This window comes from Acinonyx jubatus, chromosome X (genome assembly GCF_027475565.1).
Source record: "Acinonyx jubatus isolate Ajub_Pintada_27869175 chromosome X, VMU_Ajub_asm_v1.0, whole genome shotgun sequence".
NCBI classification, from domain to species: Eukaryota; Metazoa; Chordata; class Mammalia; order Carnivora; family Felidae; genus Acinonyx; species Acinonyx jubatus.
In genome coordinates, this window is record NC_069389.1 from 54,003,154 (window position 1) to 54,024,388 (window position 21,235).

The following is a 21,235-nucleotide window of genomic DNA, read 5'->3' on the forward strand; positions in this document are numbered from 1 at the left end:
TGCCATTAGTCAAAAAGGAAAGGAAACAGTTAAACAGCATCTGCTTTTCACAAAGGAAAATCAAACAAAATGCCAAGAAGCCCCAGCTTTCCTTCCCCTTTCTACTAGTGCAGCCATACAATCCCTGGCTGAGCTGTTACTAAATTAGCACACTGATAACCTTTTGCTTTCCCATTTGGTACTATAACAGAATAATCATTCCCATAAGCCACGAAATATTGAGCATGGGCATGGATTGTAGAAGACAAATCTCTCCAGACAAACCAAATTTGAAGATATATCAATATTTCCCATATTAAGAGCAAGAGAAATTCAGCATGGTGACAATGGTAGCAGGGACATTCTCTTTAAAATTCCCTTTCCATTTTTTTTATGTTCTAATCAAGGGTTGTAAGGGGCAGCTATAAAAACACCTTGATGGCTTGTTACCCATCAACCTTCCCCCACCTAATCAATTCAGGATGGATGAATTCAGGATTAGGCTCTAGCTGTCAACTGCCACATGCATAATACATATTTTTCCAATCACATAGAAAGGCTTTTCCACAATAGCCTGGCTCTGGAAAGAGAACTGGAAGCTGAAATGTGGCCCTCCTATTTCTGGGAAGTCATTAATGAAAACCTTTTGTAAATAACTCCCTTGAAATTCCTAATATGGTACTAAAGTGCAGGGCCTAATGCTTGCCACTTATGAGAAATTTCACACTGCTTTATGATAAAAATAATATGGGGGGAGGACTTTGTCACCCTTTAGTAATGCCACACATTTCCCAATTATACACTACACTACATGAAAAGCAGCTACATTTGCTAAAAGACATCAACAAATGAGCAGAGAAGAGGGAAGCCGTCTAGAACTGCCCAACCAGCTGGTATAGACTCTCAGTGAAGGAAACAAAGAGGACGGGTGTCACACCATCAAAAGGTATAGCCATTCTTCTATGACAAAGGAAAAAAAACACAACCAGATCCTAATTAAATTGAGGCTAGACTTCTCAACAGGGAAAACCCCTTGTCAACAGGGAAAATTCCAGCCACAATGGTGGGGTGGGGGAGGGAATGAAAGGAAACTACAAGTACAGTTCTTTACTGCTAATGGGGTCATTTCAAATAAAAGCACTGTCAGCCCCAATAAAGAATATCCAGGCAGTTTTGATGCAAGATACCTTCTTAAAGTACAGCACAGAAAGAACCTTAGAATGGAAAACCAGGAAATCTGATTCTGACCCCAACCTGAACTCCAGCTCTAGGTCCCTGGAGAAGCCATTTCTCTCTTGGCTTCCTTTTCCCTGGATATAAACCCCACAGAGTGGATGTAAAGTTTCCTAAACAACCTTCCAGGTCTGTTATTCCATAAGAACCAAAGGAAAATGTAGGTATATAACCCAAGCACCTGTTTCCATGCACAATGTTAAAAAAAATTGACTTTAACATATAACTCACATATCACTCATTAAAGTGTACAATTAAATGGGTTTTAGTATAGTCAGAGTTGTGCAACTATCATCACAATCTAGTTTTAGAAAATTTTCACAATCCCAAAAAGAAATATTTTACTTATTAGCAGTCATAATATGTCCTAACCCTCTCCTCCAGCCTTAAACAACTACTAACCTAATATACCTAGTTTGTCTAGTGTTCTTTTAACATAATAAAGTAATAAGCTTTTTAAAATATCTGTATCTATTAAGATAATAATATGCAATTTCTTCTTTATCCTAATTATTTGGTGTATTACTTAATTAATTTTCATATGTTAAACTAATTTTATATTCTTGACATAAATTCAATTTGATTACGGTATATAATCCTTTTTACATGTTGCTGGATTTGATTTCCTAGTATTTTGTTGAGAATATTTGCATCTGTATTATTAAAGGAATTTGGTCTATAGTTTTATTTTCTTGTGATGTCTGGATTTGCTATCAGGATACTACTGGCCTCAGACAATGTGGTAAGAAGTGTTTTCTCCCCTTCTGAATTTTGGAAGAGTTTGCAAAACATGAGTATTAACTTTTCTTTAATTTTTTTAAAGTTTATTTATTTTTGAGAGAGAGCATGAGCAGAGGAGGGGCACTGCTTTTCCTGCATCCCACAATTTCTGGCACTTTTTTTTTTTCATTTTTATTCATTCCAAAGTATTTTCTAATTTCCCTTATGGTTTCTTTGGCTCACAAGACACTTAGGAGTGTGATATTTAATTTCCATATATTTGTGAATTACCTAAATATCCTTTTGTTACTGATTTATAATTTCATTACACTGTAGCTAGAGAATATACTTCATATGAATAAATATATTCAGTCATGTTTTGTGACTTACCAGACGGTCTATCCTGAAAAGTGTTCCATGTTGCACTTGAGAAGAATGTGCACCTGCTGTTGTCATGTAGAGTGTTCTACAAATGTCTGTAAAAGGTCTAGTTGGTTTACATTATTGTAAAAATCTTCTATTTCCTTGTTGATCTCTGTCTAGTTAATCTATCCCTTATTGGCAGAGAGGCAGTGCGCGCTGCACGGACTGGCGGGAGGGAGCTGGGGAAGAGGGGCAGCCTGCCAGCCAAGCAGAGCCCCTGAGTCTGGCTTGCAAAAGCGGAGGGGACTGACGGAGTGTGTTCCCACAGCAAGCACGACTTAGCATCTGGGAGGTCATAAGTGAACAGCTCTGCTCAGAAATCGGGGAGGCTGGAGGACAAAGGGAGGGACAGTTGCTGAGCCCCACGACAACAGAGCTCAGTTTGGCGGGGAACAAAGGCCCTCGCCAGCTCCATCTCCCTCGCCCATCCCCCAGCCAAAATCCCAAACGGAACCAGTTCCTGCCAGGAAACTTGCTCCCTCCACACAAATACCCAACGCTGTGCTTCTGTGGAGCCACCCCTCCAGCGGTGGGTCTGACTCCCTCCCGCTGCCACAGGGCCCCTCCTGAAGTGGATCACCTAAGGACAAGCTAGCTAAGCCTGCCCCTCCTGCCCCCGTGCACCTGGCCTACCCACCCCAGCTAATACACCAGATCCCCAGGGCCACAAGCCTGGCAGTGTGCAAGTAGCCCAGACGGGCCACGCCACCCCACAGTGAATCCCGCCCCTAGGACAGGGGAAGAGAAGGCACACACCAGTCTGACTGTGGCCCCAGCGGTGGGCTGGGGGCAGACATCAGGTCTGACTGTGGCTCCGCACACCAGCTCCAGTTATACACCACAGCACAGGGGAAGTGCCCTGCAGGTCCGCACCACCCCAGGGATTATCCAAAATGATCAAACAGAAGAATTCCCCTCAGAAGAATCTCCAGGAAATAACAACAGCTAATGAACTGATCAAAAAGGATTTAAATGATAAAACAGAAAGTGAATTTAGAATAATAGTCACAAAATGAATCGCTGGGCTTGAAAACAGCATAGAGGACAGCAGAGAATCTCTTGCTACAGAGATCAAGGGACTAAGGAGCAGTCACGAGGAGCTGAAAAACGCTTTAAACGAAATGCAAAACAAAATGGAACCACGACGGCTCGGATTGAAGAGGCAGAGGAGAGAATAGGTGAACTAGAAGATAAAGTTATGGAAAAAGAGGAAGCTGAGAGAAAGAGAGATAAAAAAATCCAGGAGTATGAGGGAAAAATTAGAGAACTAAGTGCTACACTAAAAAGAAATAATATACGCATAATTCGTATCCCAGAGGAGGAAGAGAGAGGGAAAGGTGCTGAAGGGGTACTTGAAGAAATTATAGCTGAGAATTTCCCTGAACTGGGGAAGGAAAAAGGCATTGAAATCCGAGAGGCACAGAGAACTCCCTTCAGATGTAACTTGAATTGATCTTCTGCATGACATATCATAGTGAAACTGGCAAAATACAAGGATAAAGAGAAAATTCTGAAAGCAGCAAGGGGTAAACGTGCCCTCACATATAAAGGGAGACCTATAAGACTCGTGACTGATCTCTCTTTTGAAACTTGGCAGGCCAGAAAGGATTGGCACGAGATCTTTAATTTGCTGAACAGGAAAAATATGCAGCCGAGAATCCATTATCCAGCAAGCCTGTCACTTAGAATAGAAGGAGAGATAAAGGTCTTCCCAAATAAACAAAACCTGAAGGAATTTGTCACCACTAAACCAGCCTTACAAGAGATCCTAAGGGGGATCCTGTGAGACAAAGTACCAGAGACATCACTACAAGCATAAATCATACAGACATCACAATGACTCTAAACCCATATCTTTCTATAATAACACTGAATGTAAATGGATTAAATGCGCCAACCAAAAGACATAGGGTATCAGAATGGATAAAAAAACAAGACCCATCTATTTGCTGTCTACAAGAGACTCATTTTAGATCTGAGGACACCTTTAGATTGAGAGTGAGGGGATGGAGAACTACTTATCATGCTACTGGAAGCCAAAAGAAAGCTGGAGTACCCATACTTATATCAGACAAACTAGACGTTGAATTAAAGGCTGTAACAAGAGATGAAGAAGGGCATTATATAATAATTACAGGGTCTATCCACCAGGAAGAGCTAACAATTATAAATGTCTATGCACCAAATACGGGAGCCCCCAAATATATAAAACAATTACTAATAAACATAAGCAACCTTATTGATAAGAATGTGGTAACTGCATGGGACTTTAACACTCCACTTACAGAAATGGACAGATCATCTAGACACATGGTCAATAAAGAAACAAGGGCCCTGAATGACACATTGGATCAGATGGACTTGACAGATCTGTTTAGAACTCTGCATCCCAAAGCAACAGAATATACTTTCTTCCCAAGTGCACATGGAACATTCTCCAAGATAGATCATATACTGGGTCACAAAACAGCCCTTCATAAGTTTACAAGAATTGAAATTATACCATGCATACTTTCAGACCACAATGCGATGAATCTTGAAATCAACCACAGGAAAAAGTCTGGAAAACCTCCAAAAGCATGGAGGTTAAAGAACACCCTACTGAAGAATGAGTGGCTCAACCAGGCAATTAGAGAAGAAATTAAAAAATATATGGAAACAAATGAAAATGAAAATACAACAATCCAAACGCTTTGGGATGCAGCGAAGGCAGTCCTGAGAGGAAAATACATCAGAATCCAGGCCTATCTCAAGAAACAAGAAAAATCCCAAATACAAAATCGAACAGCACACCTAAAGGAAATAGAAGCAGAACAGCAAAGGCAGCCTAAACCCAGCAGAAGAAGAGAAATAATAAAGATCAGACCAGAAATAAACAATATAGAATCTAAAATAAACTGTAGAGCAGATCAACGAAACCAAGAGTTGGTTTTTTGAAAAAATTAACAAAATTGACAAACCTCTAGCCAGGCTTCTCAAAAAGAAAAGGGAGATGACCCAAATAGATAAAATCATGAATGAAAATGGAATTATTACAACCAATCCCTCAGAGATACAAACAATTATCAGGGAATACTATGAAAAATTATATGCCAACAAATTGGACAACCTGGAAGAAATGGACAAATTCCTAAACACCCATACTCGTCCAAAACTCAATCAGGAGGAAATAGAAAGCTTGAACAGACACCCACAACCAGCGAAGAAATTGAATCGGTTATCAAAAATCTCCCAACAAATAAGAGTCCAGGACCAGATGGCTTCCCAGGGGAGTTCTACCAGACGTTTAAAGCAGAGATAATACCTATCCTTCTCAAGCTATTCCAAGAAATTGAAAGGGAAGGAAAACTTCCAGACTCATTTTATGAAGCCAGTATTCCTTTGATTCCTAAACCAGACAGAGACCCAGTAAAAAAAGAGAACTACAGGCCAATATCCCTGATGAATATGGATGCAAAAATTCTCAATAAGATCGAATTCAACAGCATATAAAAAGAATGATTCACCATGATCAACTGGGATTCATTCCTGGGCTGCGGGGCTGGTTCAACATTCGCAAATCAATCAACGTGATACATCACATTAAAAAAGAAAAGATAAGAACCATATGATCCTGTCAATCGATGCAGAAAAGGCCTTTGACAAAATCCAGCACCCTTTCTTAATAAAAACCCTTGAGAAAGTCGGGATAGAAAGAACATACTTAAAGATCATCAAAGCCATTTATGAAAAGCCCACAGCTAACATCATCCTCAATGGGGAAAAACTGAGAGCTTTCTCCCTGACATCAGGAACACGACAGGGATGCCCACTCTCACCACTGGTGTTTAACATAGTGTTGGAAGTGCAAGGATCAGCAATCAGACAACAAAAGGAAATCAAAGGCATCAAAATTGGCAAAGATGAAGTCAAGCTTTCGCTTTTTGCAGATGACATGATATTATACATGGAAAATCCGGTAGACTCCACCAAAAGTCTACTAGAACTGATACATGAATTCAGCAAAGTTGCAGGATACAAAATCAACGTATAGAAGTCAGTTGCATTCTTATACACTAACAATGAAGCCACAGAAAGACAAATAAAGAAACTGATCCCATTCACAATTGCACCAAGAAGCATAAAATACCTAGGAATCAATCTAACAAAAGATGTAAGAGATCTGTATGCTGAAAACTATAGAAAGCTTATGAAGGAAATTGAAGAAGATAGAAAGAAATGGAAAGACATTCCCTGCTCATGGATTGGAAGAATAAATATTGTCAAAATGTCAATACTACCCAAAGCTATCTACACATTCAATGCAATCCCAATCAAAATTGCACCAGCATTCTTCTCGAAACTAGAACAAGCAATTCTAAAATTCATATGGAACCACAAAAGGCCCCGAATTGCCAAAGTAATTTTGAAGAAGAAGGCCAAAGCAGGAGGCATCACCATCCCAGACTTTAGCCTCTACTACAAAGCTGTAATCATCAAGACAGCATGGTATTGGCACAAAAACAGACACATAGACCAATGGAATAGAATAGAAACCCCAGAACTAGACCCACAAACATATGGCCAATTCATCTTTGACAAAGCAGGAAAGAACATCCAATGGAAAAAAGACAGTCTCTTTAACAAATGGTGCTGGGAGAACTGGACAGCAACATGCAGAAGGTTGAAACTAGACCACTTTCTCACACCATTCACAAAAATAAACTCAAAATGGATAAAGGACCTGAATGTGAGACAGGAAGCCATCAAAAACCCTAGAGGAGAAAGCAGGAAAAGACCTCTCTGACCTCAGCCGTAGCAATCTCTTACTCAACACATCCCCAAAGGCACGGGAATTAAAAGCAATAATGAATTACTGGGACCTCATGAAGATAAAAAGCTTCTGCACAGCAAAGGAAACAACCAACAAAACTAAAAGGCAACCAACGGAATGGGAAAAGATATTTGCAAATGACATATCGGACAAAGGGCTAGTATCCAAAATCTATAAAGAGCTCACCAAACTCCACACCCGAAAAACAAATAACCCAGTGAAGAAATGGGCAGAAAACATGAATAGACACTTCTCTAAAGAAGACATCCGGATGGCCAACAGGCACATGAAAAGATGCTCAATGTCGCTCCTCATCAGGGAAATACAAATCAAAACCACACTCAGATATCACCTCATGCCAGTCAGAGTGGCCAAAATGAACAAATCAGGAGACTATAGATGCTGGCGAGGATGTGGAGAAATGGGAACCCTCTTGCACTGTTGGTGGGAATGAAAATTGGTGCAGCCACTCTGGAAAACAGTGTGGAGGTTCCTCAGAAAATTAAAAATAGACCTACCCTATGGCCCAGCAATAGCACTGCTAGGAATTTACCCAAGGGATACAGGAGTGCTGATGCCTAGGGACACTTGTACCCCAATGTTTATAGCAGCACTCTCAACAATAGTCAAATTATGGAAAGAGCCTAAATGTCCATCAACTGATGAATGGATAAAGAAATTGTGGTTTATATACACAATGGAGTACTACATGGCAACGAGAAAGAACGAAATATGGTCCTTTGTAGCAACGTGGATGGAACTGGAGAGTGTGATGCTAAGTGAAATAAGCCATACAGAGAAAGACAGATACCATATGTTTTCACTCTTATGTGGATCCTGAGAAACTTAACAGAAACCCATGGGGGAGGGGAAGGAAAAAAAAAAGAGGTTAGAGTGGGAGAGAGCCAAAGCATAAGAGACTCTTAAAAACTGAGAACAAACTGAGGGTTGATGGGGGGTGGGAGGGAGGGGAGGGTGGGTGATGGGTATTGAGGAGGGCACCTTTTGGCATGAGCACTGGGTGTTGTATGGAAACCAATTTGACAATAAATTTCATATATTGAAATAAATAAATAAATAAATAAATAAATAAATAAATAAATAAATAATGTATCCCTTATTGTAAGTGGTATATTGAGGTCTCCTGCTACTATTGCTAGAGTATCTATTTCTCCCTTCAATTCTGTCCACTTTTGCTTCATGTATTTTGGAGCTCTGTTGTTAGATGCATATGTTTATAATTTTATATCTTCCTGATATATGGGCTGTGTTTACCATGATAATTTTTTTCTTTGTATATCAAAAATATTTTGTCTTAAAATCTATGTTGTCTGATATTAGTATAGCCACCAGAACTCTCTTTGGTTATTGTTTGCTTGGCACATTTTTGCATCTTTTTATTCTCACCATTTGTGTCTTTCAATCCAAAATGTGTCTCTTAAAGACTGTATGTATGTATATGTGTGTATATGTATATATAAATATATATATGTACATATATATGCACATATATACACATATATACACACATATATATACGTACATATATATACACATACATATACATACATATGAGAGAGAGTACATGCACTAGTGGGGGAGAGGCACAGAAGGAGAGATAGAATCTGAAGTGGGCTCCATGCTCAGTGTGGAGCCCAAAGAGGGGTGCAATCCCACAACTCAGGGATAGTGACCTAAGTCAAAATCAAGAGTTGGATTTTCAAACGAGTCACCCAGACACCCAAGACAGTATATATTTTAATCAATTTATCCATTTTGCTAATCCCTGCCTTTCTATTGCAGTGCATTCCATTCACAATATAATTGCTGATAGGCAGGATTTATGTCTACCATTTATTTTATTTTCTATATGTCTTATCTTGTTTCCTCTATTCTTCCATTACTACCTTCTTCTGTGTTAAATAGATATTGTCTATTGTACTACTTTCATTCTCTTGTTGTTTCTTTCACTATATTCTTTTAGTTATTTTGTTAGTGGCTGACCTCAGGATTACAATTACCATCTTAATTTAAGACAATCTAGTTCAGATTAGTTTTAACTTAATTAGAAAGTATGCAGAAACATGCTGCCAGTATAAATGTTTCCTCTCTGCTGTATTGCCATATGTGTTACATCTTTATATATCATTAGCTCATTGACATAGTTTTATAACTATTGCATTATGCAGTTGCCATTTAAATCAAGTAGGGAAGAAAAAGAGTTACTAACAGACAGTGATACTGTCTTTTATATCTACATATATCATTAATTTACTGGTACTCTTCATATTTATTACAGATTTGAGTTATCATTCATCATTATTTCATTTCATCCCAAAGGACTCCCATTAGTATATCTTATAGGGCAGGTGCTAGTGACAAATTCTCAGTTTTTGTTTTTGTTTATCCCAGAATGTCTTAATTTCTCCCTTGTGTTTTGAAGGATAAAGGATAGTTTTCATGAATACAGAATGCCTGGTTGCCATTATTTTTCTTTCAGCACGTTGAATATGTCAGCCCACTGCCTTCTGGTCCCCATGATTATTTATAAGTTAACTTTTAATATTATTAAGGATCCCATTTATCTGATGAGTTATTTTTCCCTTGCTTTTTTCAAGATTTGGTCTCTGGTTTTCATCTGTTTGAATATAATGTATCTAGGTATGGCTCTCTTTGAGTTTATCCTACTTGGAGTTTTTTGAGCTTCCTGAATCTGGAGATTAGCGTTGTTCATCAAATTTATGAAGGTTTGGGCGATTATTTTTTCAAGTATTCTTTCTGCTCCTTTCAATCTATCTTCTCCTGGGACTTCCATTATGCATATGTTGTACACCTGATCGTGTCCCACAGTTTCTGGGGTTCTGGTCATTTTTCTTCATTTGTTCCCATCTTTTGCTCAAACTGGATAATCTCAATTGACATATATTCAAGTTCTACTATCCTATTTTTTTATTATTATGATTATGATTATTATAGCTCAAATCTGCTATAAAGCCTCTCTAGTGAATTTTTCATCTATTTTACTTTTCAATTCCAGAATCTCACTTGTTTTTTTTATAATTTTTATCTCTTTATAATAATTCTTTGGTGATACATTGTTCTCATGCATTTCTTTAATCCTTAGACATGGTTTCCTTTAGTTCTTTGACTATGTTTATATTAGCTGATTTAATATTTTTGTCTAAATTTTAACATTTAGGCCATATTAGGGACAGTCTATACTGATTGCTTTTTTCCTGCATATAAGCCATACATTTTTGTTTTGCATGCCTAATAATTTTTTTGTTGAAAATTGGGCATTTAACACAATCTACTATGGTACCTCTAGAAATCAGATCCTGACCCCTAGGATAGCAAAAGTTGCTATTGTTGTTTTGTTATCCTTGTTGTTGCTGCTGCTTTGTTTGGTGTCTTTCTTGGACTGATTATGTAATGTTTGTATTCCTTGCCACTGACATCTCTGCTTAGTTAGCTTAGTGGCCAGCTAGTGATTTTTCAGAGATCTTAAATGTCTTGAACCATTATGTCTTCCACCTTTTGCCAAGGGGCTCTATGTATATTTTGGGGCATTCCTTCAATACTCAGCCAGGCAGTTTACATCTCTGCTTCAAGTTCAGCCATTGGGAAGAAATTGGAGCCTTCTCAGGTCTTTTCTAGGCACATGCACAGCCCTGAGCATGCATGTGGCATTCTAGATTTCCAGGAATATGTCAGAGTTTTCCAAAGTCCCCGATGGGTATCTCATTCCCCATTTCTTCTTTTCATGTTTTTGGCCAGACTCTTGCTTACCCTACTGGTATTGCAGTCTCAGGCAGCTGTAACGTAAAACACTCTGGGGATAGAACTTTGCACACCGAGCTAGCTATAAGTCAGGTAAAGTAAGGAGAAGCCCTGCAAATGTGGTTTTTCTAGGTAGCTTTGAGACAGATTAAATAGTGACAAGACTCTGGGTGTGTCAGTTTTTGAGGAGCTACAAACCCAGTCTTTTCTGACAGCACAGAGCCCAACACAGGGCCTGAACCCACAAACTGAGATCATGATCTGAGCTAAAGTCAGACACTTAACTGACTGAGCCACCTAGGCTCCCCTCTGATGTCTTTAATCTACCATTCCCTCCAAACACAATCTTTATGAAATCTTACCCCAGTGTGGCTAGAAATGTGCCTACAATGAAACACACTCCTGAGGAAGCAGAAGTTAAAAGAAGCAATGGGGTAAAGTCTTTTTAAAGGATAAACAGCTACCTGTTGTTGCCTCTAGGGTGGAGAATGGGGGAATTGAGACATAAGAGGAGGGAGAACGTTTAGCCTTTTGTACCTTTTGAATTTTGTACCATGTTCATGTGTTATCTATCAAAAAAAATTTAATATACTTATAAAAGAAGAAGGAAATAGTAGGTACTTTAAATTTTCCCTAAAGTCCACATGAGATATACATACCCTGTCTGTTTCTGAGAAAATCTCCATTAACTTGAAGAATCTAGCTCATTATCAGAACTATTAACTACCAAGAGAGTAAAACAGGTAACTTTGACTTCGGAGCTCTTCCTTTTCAGTTTATTCTTTTTCCTATGGACGGTTACATCTCTATGATCTAGCTCCCTTTTTTCCCCCACAAAGCCCCTCTTTTTAACGTGAAAGAATATTCATCATACCCTGAACTTCTTCATAGCTCTTCTCACAATTGTAATTAATTTATTTAAGTGAGTAATCAGATGTTTAATGTATGCTCCAAGAGGGAGAGCCCATAGCAGCCTTATCGACCATTATATTCCCAATTCCCAAGATAGTACCTGACACATATAGGTGCTTAGTAAATCCATGTTGAATTAAATTGAATTGGCTTTATATTGTGCAAGGCTTTAGCACTTGATGCAAGCCCAACAAAGCATCATGAGGACACTCTACCCCACTAGGAAAAAAAAAATTGACTCAAGATTTCCAGGGTGCTTTCCTGCTAAACCATATTTCTTTCTAGGTCTTCGTAGGCTTTAGAAATTTTCTGTAGTGGGGAGCCTGGGTGGTTCAGTCAGTTAAGTGTCCAATTCTTGATCTCAATTCAGTCATGATCTCACAGTTTTGGGTTTGTGCCCCACGCCAGGCTCTGCACTTACAACACACAGCCTGCTTGGAATTCTCTCTCCCTCTCTGCCCCAACCCCTCTCCAGCTCACTCTATCTCTGAAAATAAACTTCAAAAAAAAACTCTAGAAACTTTTGTAGTAACTGATTAGAGAAACAGATGCTATATTAAACGAGTTTGAGGCTATGCTTTAAAAAGTAAGGCTACATTGGGGGCGCCTGGGTGGCTCAGTTGGTTAAGCATCCGACTTCAGCTCAGGTCATGATATCATGGGTCATGAGTTCGAGCTCTCTGCTATTGGATCATCTGTCTCCCTCTCTCTCTCTCTCTGCCCCTCCCCTACTTGTGTGCTCTTTCTCTCTCTCTCAAATAAACATTTAATTTTTTTAAAAATAAAAATAAAAAGTGAGGCTATAAAAATGAAGCTGAAAAGTAACTTCCCTTCATCACTATTAACTTTGATTGAAAACCCTTCCTTAACAAGCAAGTCAAGCCATTATGTTCCCTACCCCATGACAGTACCATTCCCCCTCCCCAGCACAAAAAATCTTATAAATGGTCACACTGCAAGGCTGGTTTGGTTCATTTTTCCACCCTACTCCCTACAGCACTACTAGTCCAACTATTTTAGATATTGGAATCTAGTCTTCTGAGGACCCTCAGTGAACATGACAATAATGCCTCCACCAAATTCCCTTTGACACTGGTTAATATCTACTAACAGTAATATCATATGACATACCCATTACATTGATCTGACTTCGGAGAATATCTAACATAACCCCATGTGTTCCAAAGTACAAATACCACCAGCATAATGACAGGATATCTGCTGAGAATGTATATTACATCACCAACTCCTCCCTGCACACCATTACACTACACCCACCCCAAAGGGATTAAAAGCTTTGGTCACTCTCACTACAGAGCTATTCAGGACAGAACTAAAGGGCATCAGGTTGACATCTTTCAAGAAGCATTCATCAAGAAGATAATCAGAGGGCACCTGGGTGGCTCAACAGGTTAAACATCTGACTTAGCTCAGGTCATGATCTCATGGTTCATGAGTTTGAGCCCTGCATCGTGCTCTGTGCTGAAAGCTCAGAGGCTGGAGCCTGCTTTGAATTCTGTGTCTCCCTCTCTCTCTGCCCCTCCCCCACTCACACAGTCTCTACTTCAAAAATAAACATTTAAAAAAAGAAGATAATCAGATAAGTTAACATGATTCAAGTCATCTATGCATACTGGACATACCAGTTTGATTTTCCCCTTGCCTGCTCATCCAGAATAAAGATTTGGCTCTAAAGTTTATAACAGAACCAATTTAGGTTGCTTGACTATTTGAGCAAGATAGGTACAGCCCAGAAAATAGAGAACGATAAAACCAAGAGGAACTCTAAAGCTTACTGACCCAAACTCCAATTTTAAAAATGGGAAAACTCTGGCTCACAAAGCTAAAGATGTATTCAATGCCATACAGCAAACTAGTGACAGAGTTGGAACTAGCAACCAGGTTATTTCTGTGTCAAGGTAGAGATGGCTCCACTAAGGATATTCAAGATCAAATTTGTCTCAAAGATGGAATCAACCCATCCTTCCAGGAAAGCACTTATCACATAGGTGCCCCAGTTGTCAAAGCAAGAGCTGAACAAGCACCCCCAAAAGGTTTACCTTACTATAAACATCTAAAACTCTTGTCTTTAAAAGTATAGGATATAAGAAAGTAATAATTTTTTTAATTTAAGACTAGGTTATAAAACCTATACAAATCATATTATTTCTATTTATCAACCTAATGTACAGTTTTAGTACAGAATGCATCTTTTGCATTCTTTTAAAACATAAGTTTTCATTAGTCCTAGACAGCCTATGTATGTGTGGTTGTACATGTATATGGGTGGGCTTAGGGAAATTATTTTTTTTTCTGACATCTGTTTTATATATACAAACATACATAAAGTATGTTATCCTTGGTTTTTGAAAGACTAATATTGTTTAATTTTTTTCTATTTAAATACTGACCTGTACATTAAAATAATGTGAAAATTTACATAGGGATAAAATAACTTCCTATAATTGGGTTAGTCATTCCTTTCCCAAATGATTAAACTACAATATGCGATGCAAAAAAAAAAAAAAAGTCATGGAATGTTAGAGCTGAAAGTGAGCTTATAGATCTCCTGCCTACCCCTACCTTTGTAAAGCTGCAGACCTGGGGCCCCAGCAAAATGACTTCCCAAGGTCACAGACCCCATTGGTAAGAGAACCATACCCAACTATCTAGTCATCATGTCTAGAGTTTTTTCCCATTATACTATCATTCTGCCTCTGCTCATTTGCAAACAGTGGCCAGTAGTACTTCCCCAGAGAAGTCTCTATCTGGAGACTATTGTCTTTCATTTCCCTAGCCCATTAGTGTCCAAGACTCATAGACTAATAGAGTTAGATCATCTAGCTCTGGAGTTGCAACCTGATTAAATATAGGCTGTGGATGTATTTTATCACATTTTTTTTTAAAAGAAGGTAAAGTCCATTTGAAACGGGTGATATTTTACCCCAATCACTCCAGTCCTGTTAACCCATGTCCAACAGCTTTATACTTTTCTGTTTTCTCCTTGGCCTCTGACCACATTTGAGCCTATGATCCCTGAATCCAGATCGGGCATAATTAACAGCACACCAAGGTAAACCTAGTTGATGGAAATGTGAAATAGGGCATTATGTTCTACCATTAGCTATTTTCAGTGCCTTACCAATAAAAATCCATTTGGGGTTTTTAGGTTAACTAGTTATATCAAAGGTCTGCCAACTACCACCAGTGAGACAAACCCAACCTGCTGCCTATTTTTGTTTGCCCCACCCCAGCTGAGCTGAGAATGATTTTTCTGTTTTTAAATAGTTGAAAAATTCAAAAGAAGAATATTTCATGACATATGAAAATTAACTGAAACTCATGTATCAATGTCAATAAATAAAGTTGTATTAGACCACAACCACTTTCATTTCATGTACATATTATCTATGGTTGCTTTTTCATGACAATGGCAGTTAAGTAATTTCCACAGAAACTGTATGGCCTGCAAAGCCTAAAATATGACCCTTTACATGGGGTGCGTGGGTGGCTCAGTCAGTTGAGTGTCCGACGTTGGCTCAGGTCATCATCTCGAGGGTTGTGGGTTTGAGCCCCGCATTGGGCTCTGTGCTGACAGCTCGGAGCCTGGAGCCTGCTTTGGATTCCGTGTCTCTCCCTCTCTCTGTCCTACCCCACTCATGATCTCTCTCTCTCTTTCTCTCTCTCTCTTCTCTCTCCCTCTCTCTCTCAAAAATAAATAAGCATTAAAAAAATTTTTAGGGGCGCTGGGTGGCTCAGTCGGTTGGGCGTCCGACTTCAGCTCAAGTCATGATCTCACAGTTCCTGAGTTCGAGCCCCACACCAGGCTTTGTGCTGACAACTCAGAGCCTGGAGTCTGCTTCAGAATCTGTGTCTCCCTCTCTCTCAGCCCCTCCTCCACTCTCTCTCACTCTGTCTCTCTCTCAAAAATAATGAACATTAAAAAAATTTTTAAATAATTTTTTTTCAAATATGGCCCTTTATAGAAGAGGTCTTCTGACCCCTGAGCTATATCAAAGAGAATTTAAAGCTGCCAATTAACTTCTAAAAGTCACAAATATTTGTGTGGAGCTGCTCGCACCCTACATGTCACGCTCAGATGAATCTTCCTAAAGCACAGCTCAAACCATGCCTCTCTCCTACCAAAAACATCTTTATGCTATCTACAAAGGAAAATCTGAAGTACTTAATAGGTTCCTGCACAGTCAAGTCCTCAACCTTCTATTCCAACCTCATCTCCCAAAACTCCTTCCTGCACCCTACATATTGCAGATGACTTGAATTATCTGCTGGCCCTTTACATTCTTTATATCATTCCTACTACAAGAAATCCTTGCCCTGAATACAGTCCAACACAGCAAAATAAGCAGGGCCTTTAGAGTCAGGTCTGGGTTCTAATTCAGACTTTTGCCCTTTTTAGTTGAGAAAGTTACTTAATACCTCAGAACTTCAGTTTTCTCATCTATAAAATGGGAATATAATCCTTACCTCATAAGCTGTTATGATATTTTAATGCCTGGCACATGGGAACAGTTAAACAAGCAATAAGTGTTATTAATTCTGCCCAATTCCAATGCTACTTCCTCCTTTACTTTTCCTTGTCCTCCCACCAAGAAATAAGCTCTCCTGCTAGTGTCATGTGCCACAGTAGCCACCTGTTCCACTCTTATGACTCTGATCCATATCTATGATATACATGATAGTGAACTCTACCCATGTCTTGTCTCTCCTACTAGTCTAGGAACTCTCTCATGGCAGGATCCATCTATGACTTACTCTGCCACACCTGTGATAGCCCTGAGACCACTGGCTTGAATACAGTATGGGCACAAGTATTTACTGAATGAATGGTATGTGTTCAGTGAACTATATATAGCATTTATTAAGTGTATTATATTGCACTGTGATATAAGAAGGAGCCACATCACTTGTTCTGAATAATACCTAGTGTGAGTGCTTAGAAAATATTCAAACATCAGGGACCAAACTCCCAACAGAAAAACAAAGGACAAACAGAAAAGCAGGAAATACATTCACCTTTCAGTGATGATGTTTTTATTTTCCATTAGTTTATGTTATAATCATCATCTTGTACTCCAACAATTATAAATGGATCACATTTAAGGGGGGGAAATAAACCACTTCCCCAAGGGAGAAACGGTATTATTCATAACATCAATGACCTATGAGTACAAAAGTAAATGTAAATATTCAAACGGGACCTACATTTAATGAATAAATCATCACAAACAGTTGTGACTAAAACCTCATCTGGAGCTCTGTACAAAATCAGACACAAGCAGAATAAACATAGAAATCAAGTTCCACCCAGGTTAACAACTCTAACAAAAACTGCAACTAGTTTTTGCAGCACAATGCACCAAGTTTCATTGGTTCCTAGGAACACTAGCCATTTGATTTGATAGTCAGTTTAGTAAGTTAAATATAAAGGTGTCTATAATTCTTCATGACTTTAATGCCAGACTCCAACTGCCAAAACAAATCCCCACATATGAATACAAAATTAACTGCTGACATATGCCAATCAATGAAGGGAGTGACATTTTCCAATAAGATGACAGCAAAAAATATGCTTCCAACTACTTCTGCTTATGCATTTCCCTTCAGAAACCTCATTAAAAATACACATTCACCAGCAGATACATTATTAGCCTAAAGACATGTTATCAACAACTTCCAATGCTTAGCTGTTTCCATTTACAAAACACTTTCATAATCTATTTACTCCCTTGAGTCTCACCACAACCCTGTGAGGTGCGTATAATTCCCCCCATTTAACAGATAAAGTCAGCAATTTGTACCATCTTATCCCAAGATGGTGAAGCCAGGTCTTCTAACTCCAGCTCCAGTGTTCTCTTTTCCTATTTCCTCCACACAAAGCAAAAGCATAGCTTTGTTTTGCTTCCCCACTTATTCTCAGAAAGCTAGCACAGTGTGAGGAAGTAGAGTGGGAGTATCAACATTACTGTGGTCAAGACAGCAGGAAACATCCCGCTTGTGCCTCTACCTAATCATGTTTTTAGAATCGTGCAACTTAAAGAAATGGAGTGTGGGTTAGCTGCTTTGTTTTATTTCCTACCTGTCCTATTTTGGCTTTCTATGTATATTCACAAACAGAAAACCACCCTGAATATCCAGAAGCCCCATGGGCTAAAATGATTTCTTGGATCTTCTACCCATCTGCAAAAGTTTAGGCCTGCATAATTATTGATTCTTACCACTCTTAGTCTCAGAAAAGAAGGAAGGAATAAAAACCATGACTTGCCCGAAGCTTACAAAAATTTGCCCTTCCTTAAATGTTTTATTGCACTGTTTATTTTTTCTTAAAAATATGAATCTCTCTGCTGTGCCTTAGCAGGTCACTTTTTAGCACAAACACTTTCTGCTTAGCATACACTTCTCAAAACCATCCCCTTCCTGGGGCTTATGACAAGCTATATTTGACTGCAGAGGCTACACCAAGCAGTTTATCACAGTAAGTAATTGTTTTTAATCCAAATATTCTCCTCTTTCCTTTTTAATGAGCCCTCAACCTTTCTAACTACTTTTGTGGTATAACCTGCATACCTTTAACCTCTCAATAAATTTGATTAAGTGGCAACATACTCCAAAAGCTGGCCTAGAAGTCTCTAAGGATCAGTATTTCAAAATACCCCATCTTTAAGGTGCTGCCAAGAGTGTGCTCTTATTTAGACCACAATAGTACAAAGCGTTAAATAATCAAGCTCAATCAAGTGACTGGCAGGAACTTGGACAATTCATATATTCTGACCAAATGTGCAGACAACACCAGCAGTGAAAGCGGACTCCCAGGAGCAAATCAGTAAGAGCTGCATAAAAAAGCAGTTACCACTGCCTTTCTCCCTGTTCTTCATTGGCTGTATTTGCCTCAAAGGAGGTCACCACACTGGACTTAGACACAGTCTTTTGGGGATAAATCCATTCAGAAAAAAGTTATAAATATATAGGACATATTTACAAGTAACTCTGACCAGTGACTTTATTTTTCGCAGTCATTTTTCAGCCAAGAAGGGAAAAAATGATCACTCCACCCAATCACTGCCCCCCATTCTTCTGGGTACACTCTGGCACAAAAGGCTAGCTTGCTTGCACTCCTGTCAGGAATGTTTATTATTCTTTCTCTTACTCTAAGTCTTCTGCCAACTAGCAGAAATAAAAACTCCACAAGTAGGGAAAGGGGGTAGGGTCCCACAGCTGTCAGCTGTGACCACTGGGAAAGCTAAGTTAGGTGAGATTCCTGCAGACCAGTGGCTCTTAACCCTGGCCCTATAATATGCTCCCTGGGGGGGGCTGGGATCCTTGTGTCAGGTGCTAAGCAGGTCTTTATTTCACCCCCAAGCAAAATGCAGTGGAATGTGAGGCCATCCAATAATTCTGAGCTTAGACTGACTTTGACCAAAACCTTAGCTCAGTATCTTAAAAAAAAAAAAATCACTGGGGCAAAGGTGCTTTCCTTAGAAAACAAGTTGAGATAGGGAATTTTTTTCTGCCCCCATCTGTATCTGTAGCGACTACGGGCTGGGACAAATCATTACTCAAGCTGCCGGCCTCAATCCCCTCCTCTCTAGGAGGTGCTAGGGGCAGTTCCTTGGTCAGCTTGGATGTCTCCTTACCCAAACATGAGCACTAAACATGTCTGACAGTACAGGCAAATTGCCCCCTCAGAACAACCTGCCAAGTAAGAATAGGTGCAGAGTAAGAGATTCCTTGGCACAGGTACAGATCCTGTCTTATAAGGTCAAGGCCACTAAAGGGAAAGGCCCAAAGTTCTAGTTACAGCCACCACCTTCCACTTCTACTGACCCCACTGCCGAAGTGTTCAGAAACCCATTCGCCTAAGAGAACAGGATTGGGAATCTCCCTGAATCTTCCCTTTCCCTGTAGTGTCCAAGAGCTTAAAGGCCAGAGTCACTGGCTCAAGGAAACGGCTCATCCATCGAAGCCTTCCACTTACTTCTCATTGCGCTGATAAGCGCGTTGCCATCTTTGATCACGTCCTTAATGAATTTATTGGTCCTCTCCAGCTCCAGCTCATAACACTTGAGCCTCTCGCGGAAATCAGGGCTGTCCAGGTAGCAGTCGCTGAACTCCAGCGGGGGATGCCCCATGGTTCTGATGGCGAGGGTTGAAAGAAGAAAGACACAAAGACCAAGAGCATCAGCGACACAGTAGAGGGGAGTAGATGGGAAGGATTGAGTGTGGGTCCCGCCTGGGAAATTCTTAGCCTCCCTCCCTTTGGAGGACAGGTACCTGTTCGGTTGAGATTCCCGGGTAGAGCCGGCTGGCCTGTACCGGAAGTGGGAGGCCAGCAATTGCTTCAGGTGACACGCAAAGCAAACTAATGCGGTCCGACCCGGGCTGGGTTCTTCTGCCTAGCAAGCAGCATGCCCCCAAGGCATTGCCTCCCCAGACAGGCGGCCCAGCTTGCCCCCGGAGAGCAGCGGGATCCTTCCAGAGCAACTGCAAACGTGACACTTCTGCCCACCCAGGGTGTAGGCTGTGGTGAGCGCTGGGGCTGGAACTCTCCTCTCCTCTCTCCTTGTTCCCGAGCTAGCTGAAGATTTTCTTTGCCGAACTCCGCGGCCAGCCCTGATTGTACTGTCCCCTCCCCCTTCTTAAAGCCAGAGCTGCCGCCCAACCCCAGCGAACCCTTGTGCCGAGCCTCAGCACTCCGGCTCCTTCTCCAACTGTTCTCCACGCACCCTGGGATTGCGTTACCAAAGTGTTCTTGCTCCCAAGAGTTCTTCCTGGTCCAAGGGAGCCGGCCTGCTGTCCTGTTAGTCTCCGGACGGGTTAAGCCTAGGAGGCAATAAAACGTAGCCTTCCACCCTAGACACCCGAGAGGGAAGAGGAGAGCGATATCACTACGCACAATAGCTGCAGTAGCCCGGCGCTTCCCTACGGAAACTGGGGAGCCGCTGGCGCCCTGGGACTCCAGCTGGAAAGCGTGGCGGCCTGGGAGATGTAGTCTTTCCGTTTCTCGTCCCATGACTCCTCCCTGCGATCTCAGCACCACTCAGCCAGGGCGGCGGCTCTCAAAGCAAGACTTTCCCAGCCTGCCCCAGGTTGATTCCTCAAGCCCAGCCTCGAGGGGCAAGTGCGCTGCTCTGGAGCTTCTAAGTGGAAAGTTTCCAAAAAGAGCGAGAGAACAGGGAGGCATCAATGGTGGGAGGCCATCTCTCACTTCCCATTACTTGGCTGTATTTTTTTTTCCCTTGCTCTTTCCACACTCCCTCTGAGGAAGCAAGTTCTTTTCCTCTTCCCTTGCCCATTTTTCCTGGTTCTAGTGTTCTAATCCCCATGAGCCTTAGACCTGAACAACCTGAAGGGTTG

General features: G+C 40.4%; 1 protein-coding gene across 6 annotated transcripts in view; it reads right to left on the reverse strand.

Annotated features, from left to right (window-relative positions):
* Positions 1-20,760, reverse strand: part of OPHN1 (oligophrenin 1) — a 573,279-nt gene extending 552,519 nt beyond the window's left edge. For 3 of the 6 annotated variants that reach the window (XR_008290128.1, XM_053202413.1, XM_053202412.1), the window contains exons 1-2: positions 20,605-20,738; positions 19,857-20,014 (exon numbers count right to left, since the gene is read on the reverse strand). Coding sequence is in view for 4 of the 6 variants with exons in the window: in XM_053202413.1 (XP_053058388.1) it covers positions 19,857-20,010 (154 nt within the window). In the remaining 2 variants the exon portion in view is untranslated. Of the gene's footprint in view, positions 1-19,856; positions 20,015-20,152; positions 20,294-20,604 lie in introns of those variants that run through there. The other 3 variants (XM_053202415.1, XM_053202414.1, XM_053202416.1) reach the window with 3 other exon arrangements.
* Positions 20,761-21,235: the final 475 nt, after the last annotated feature.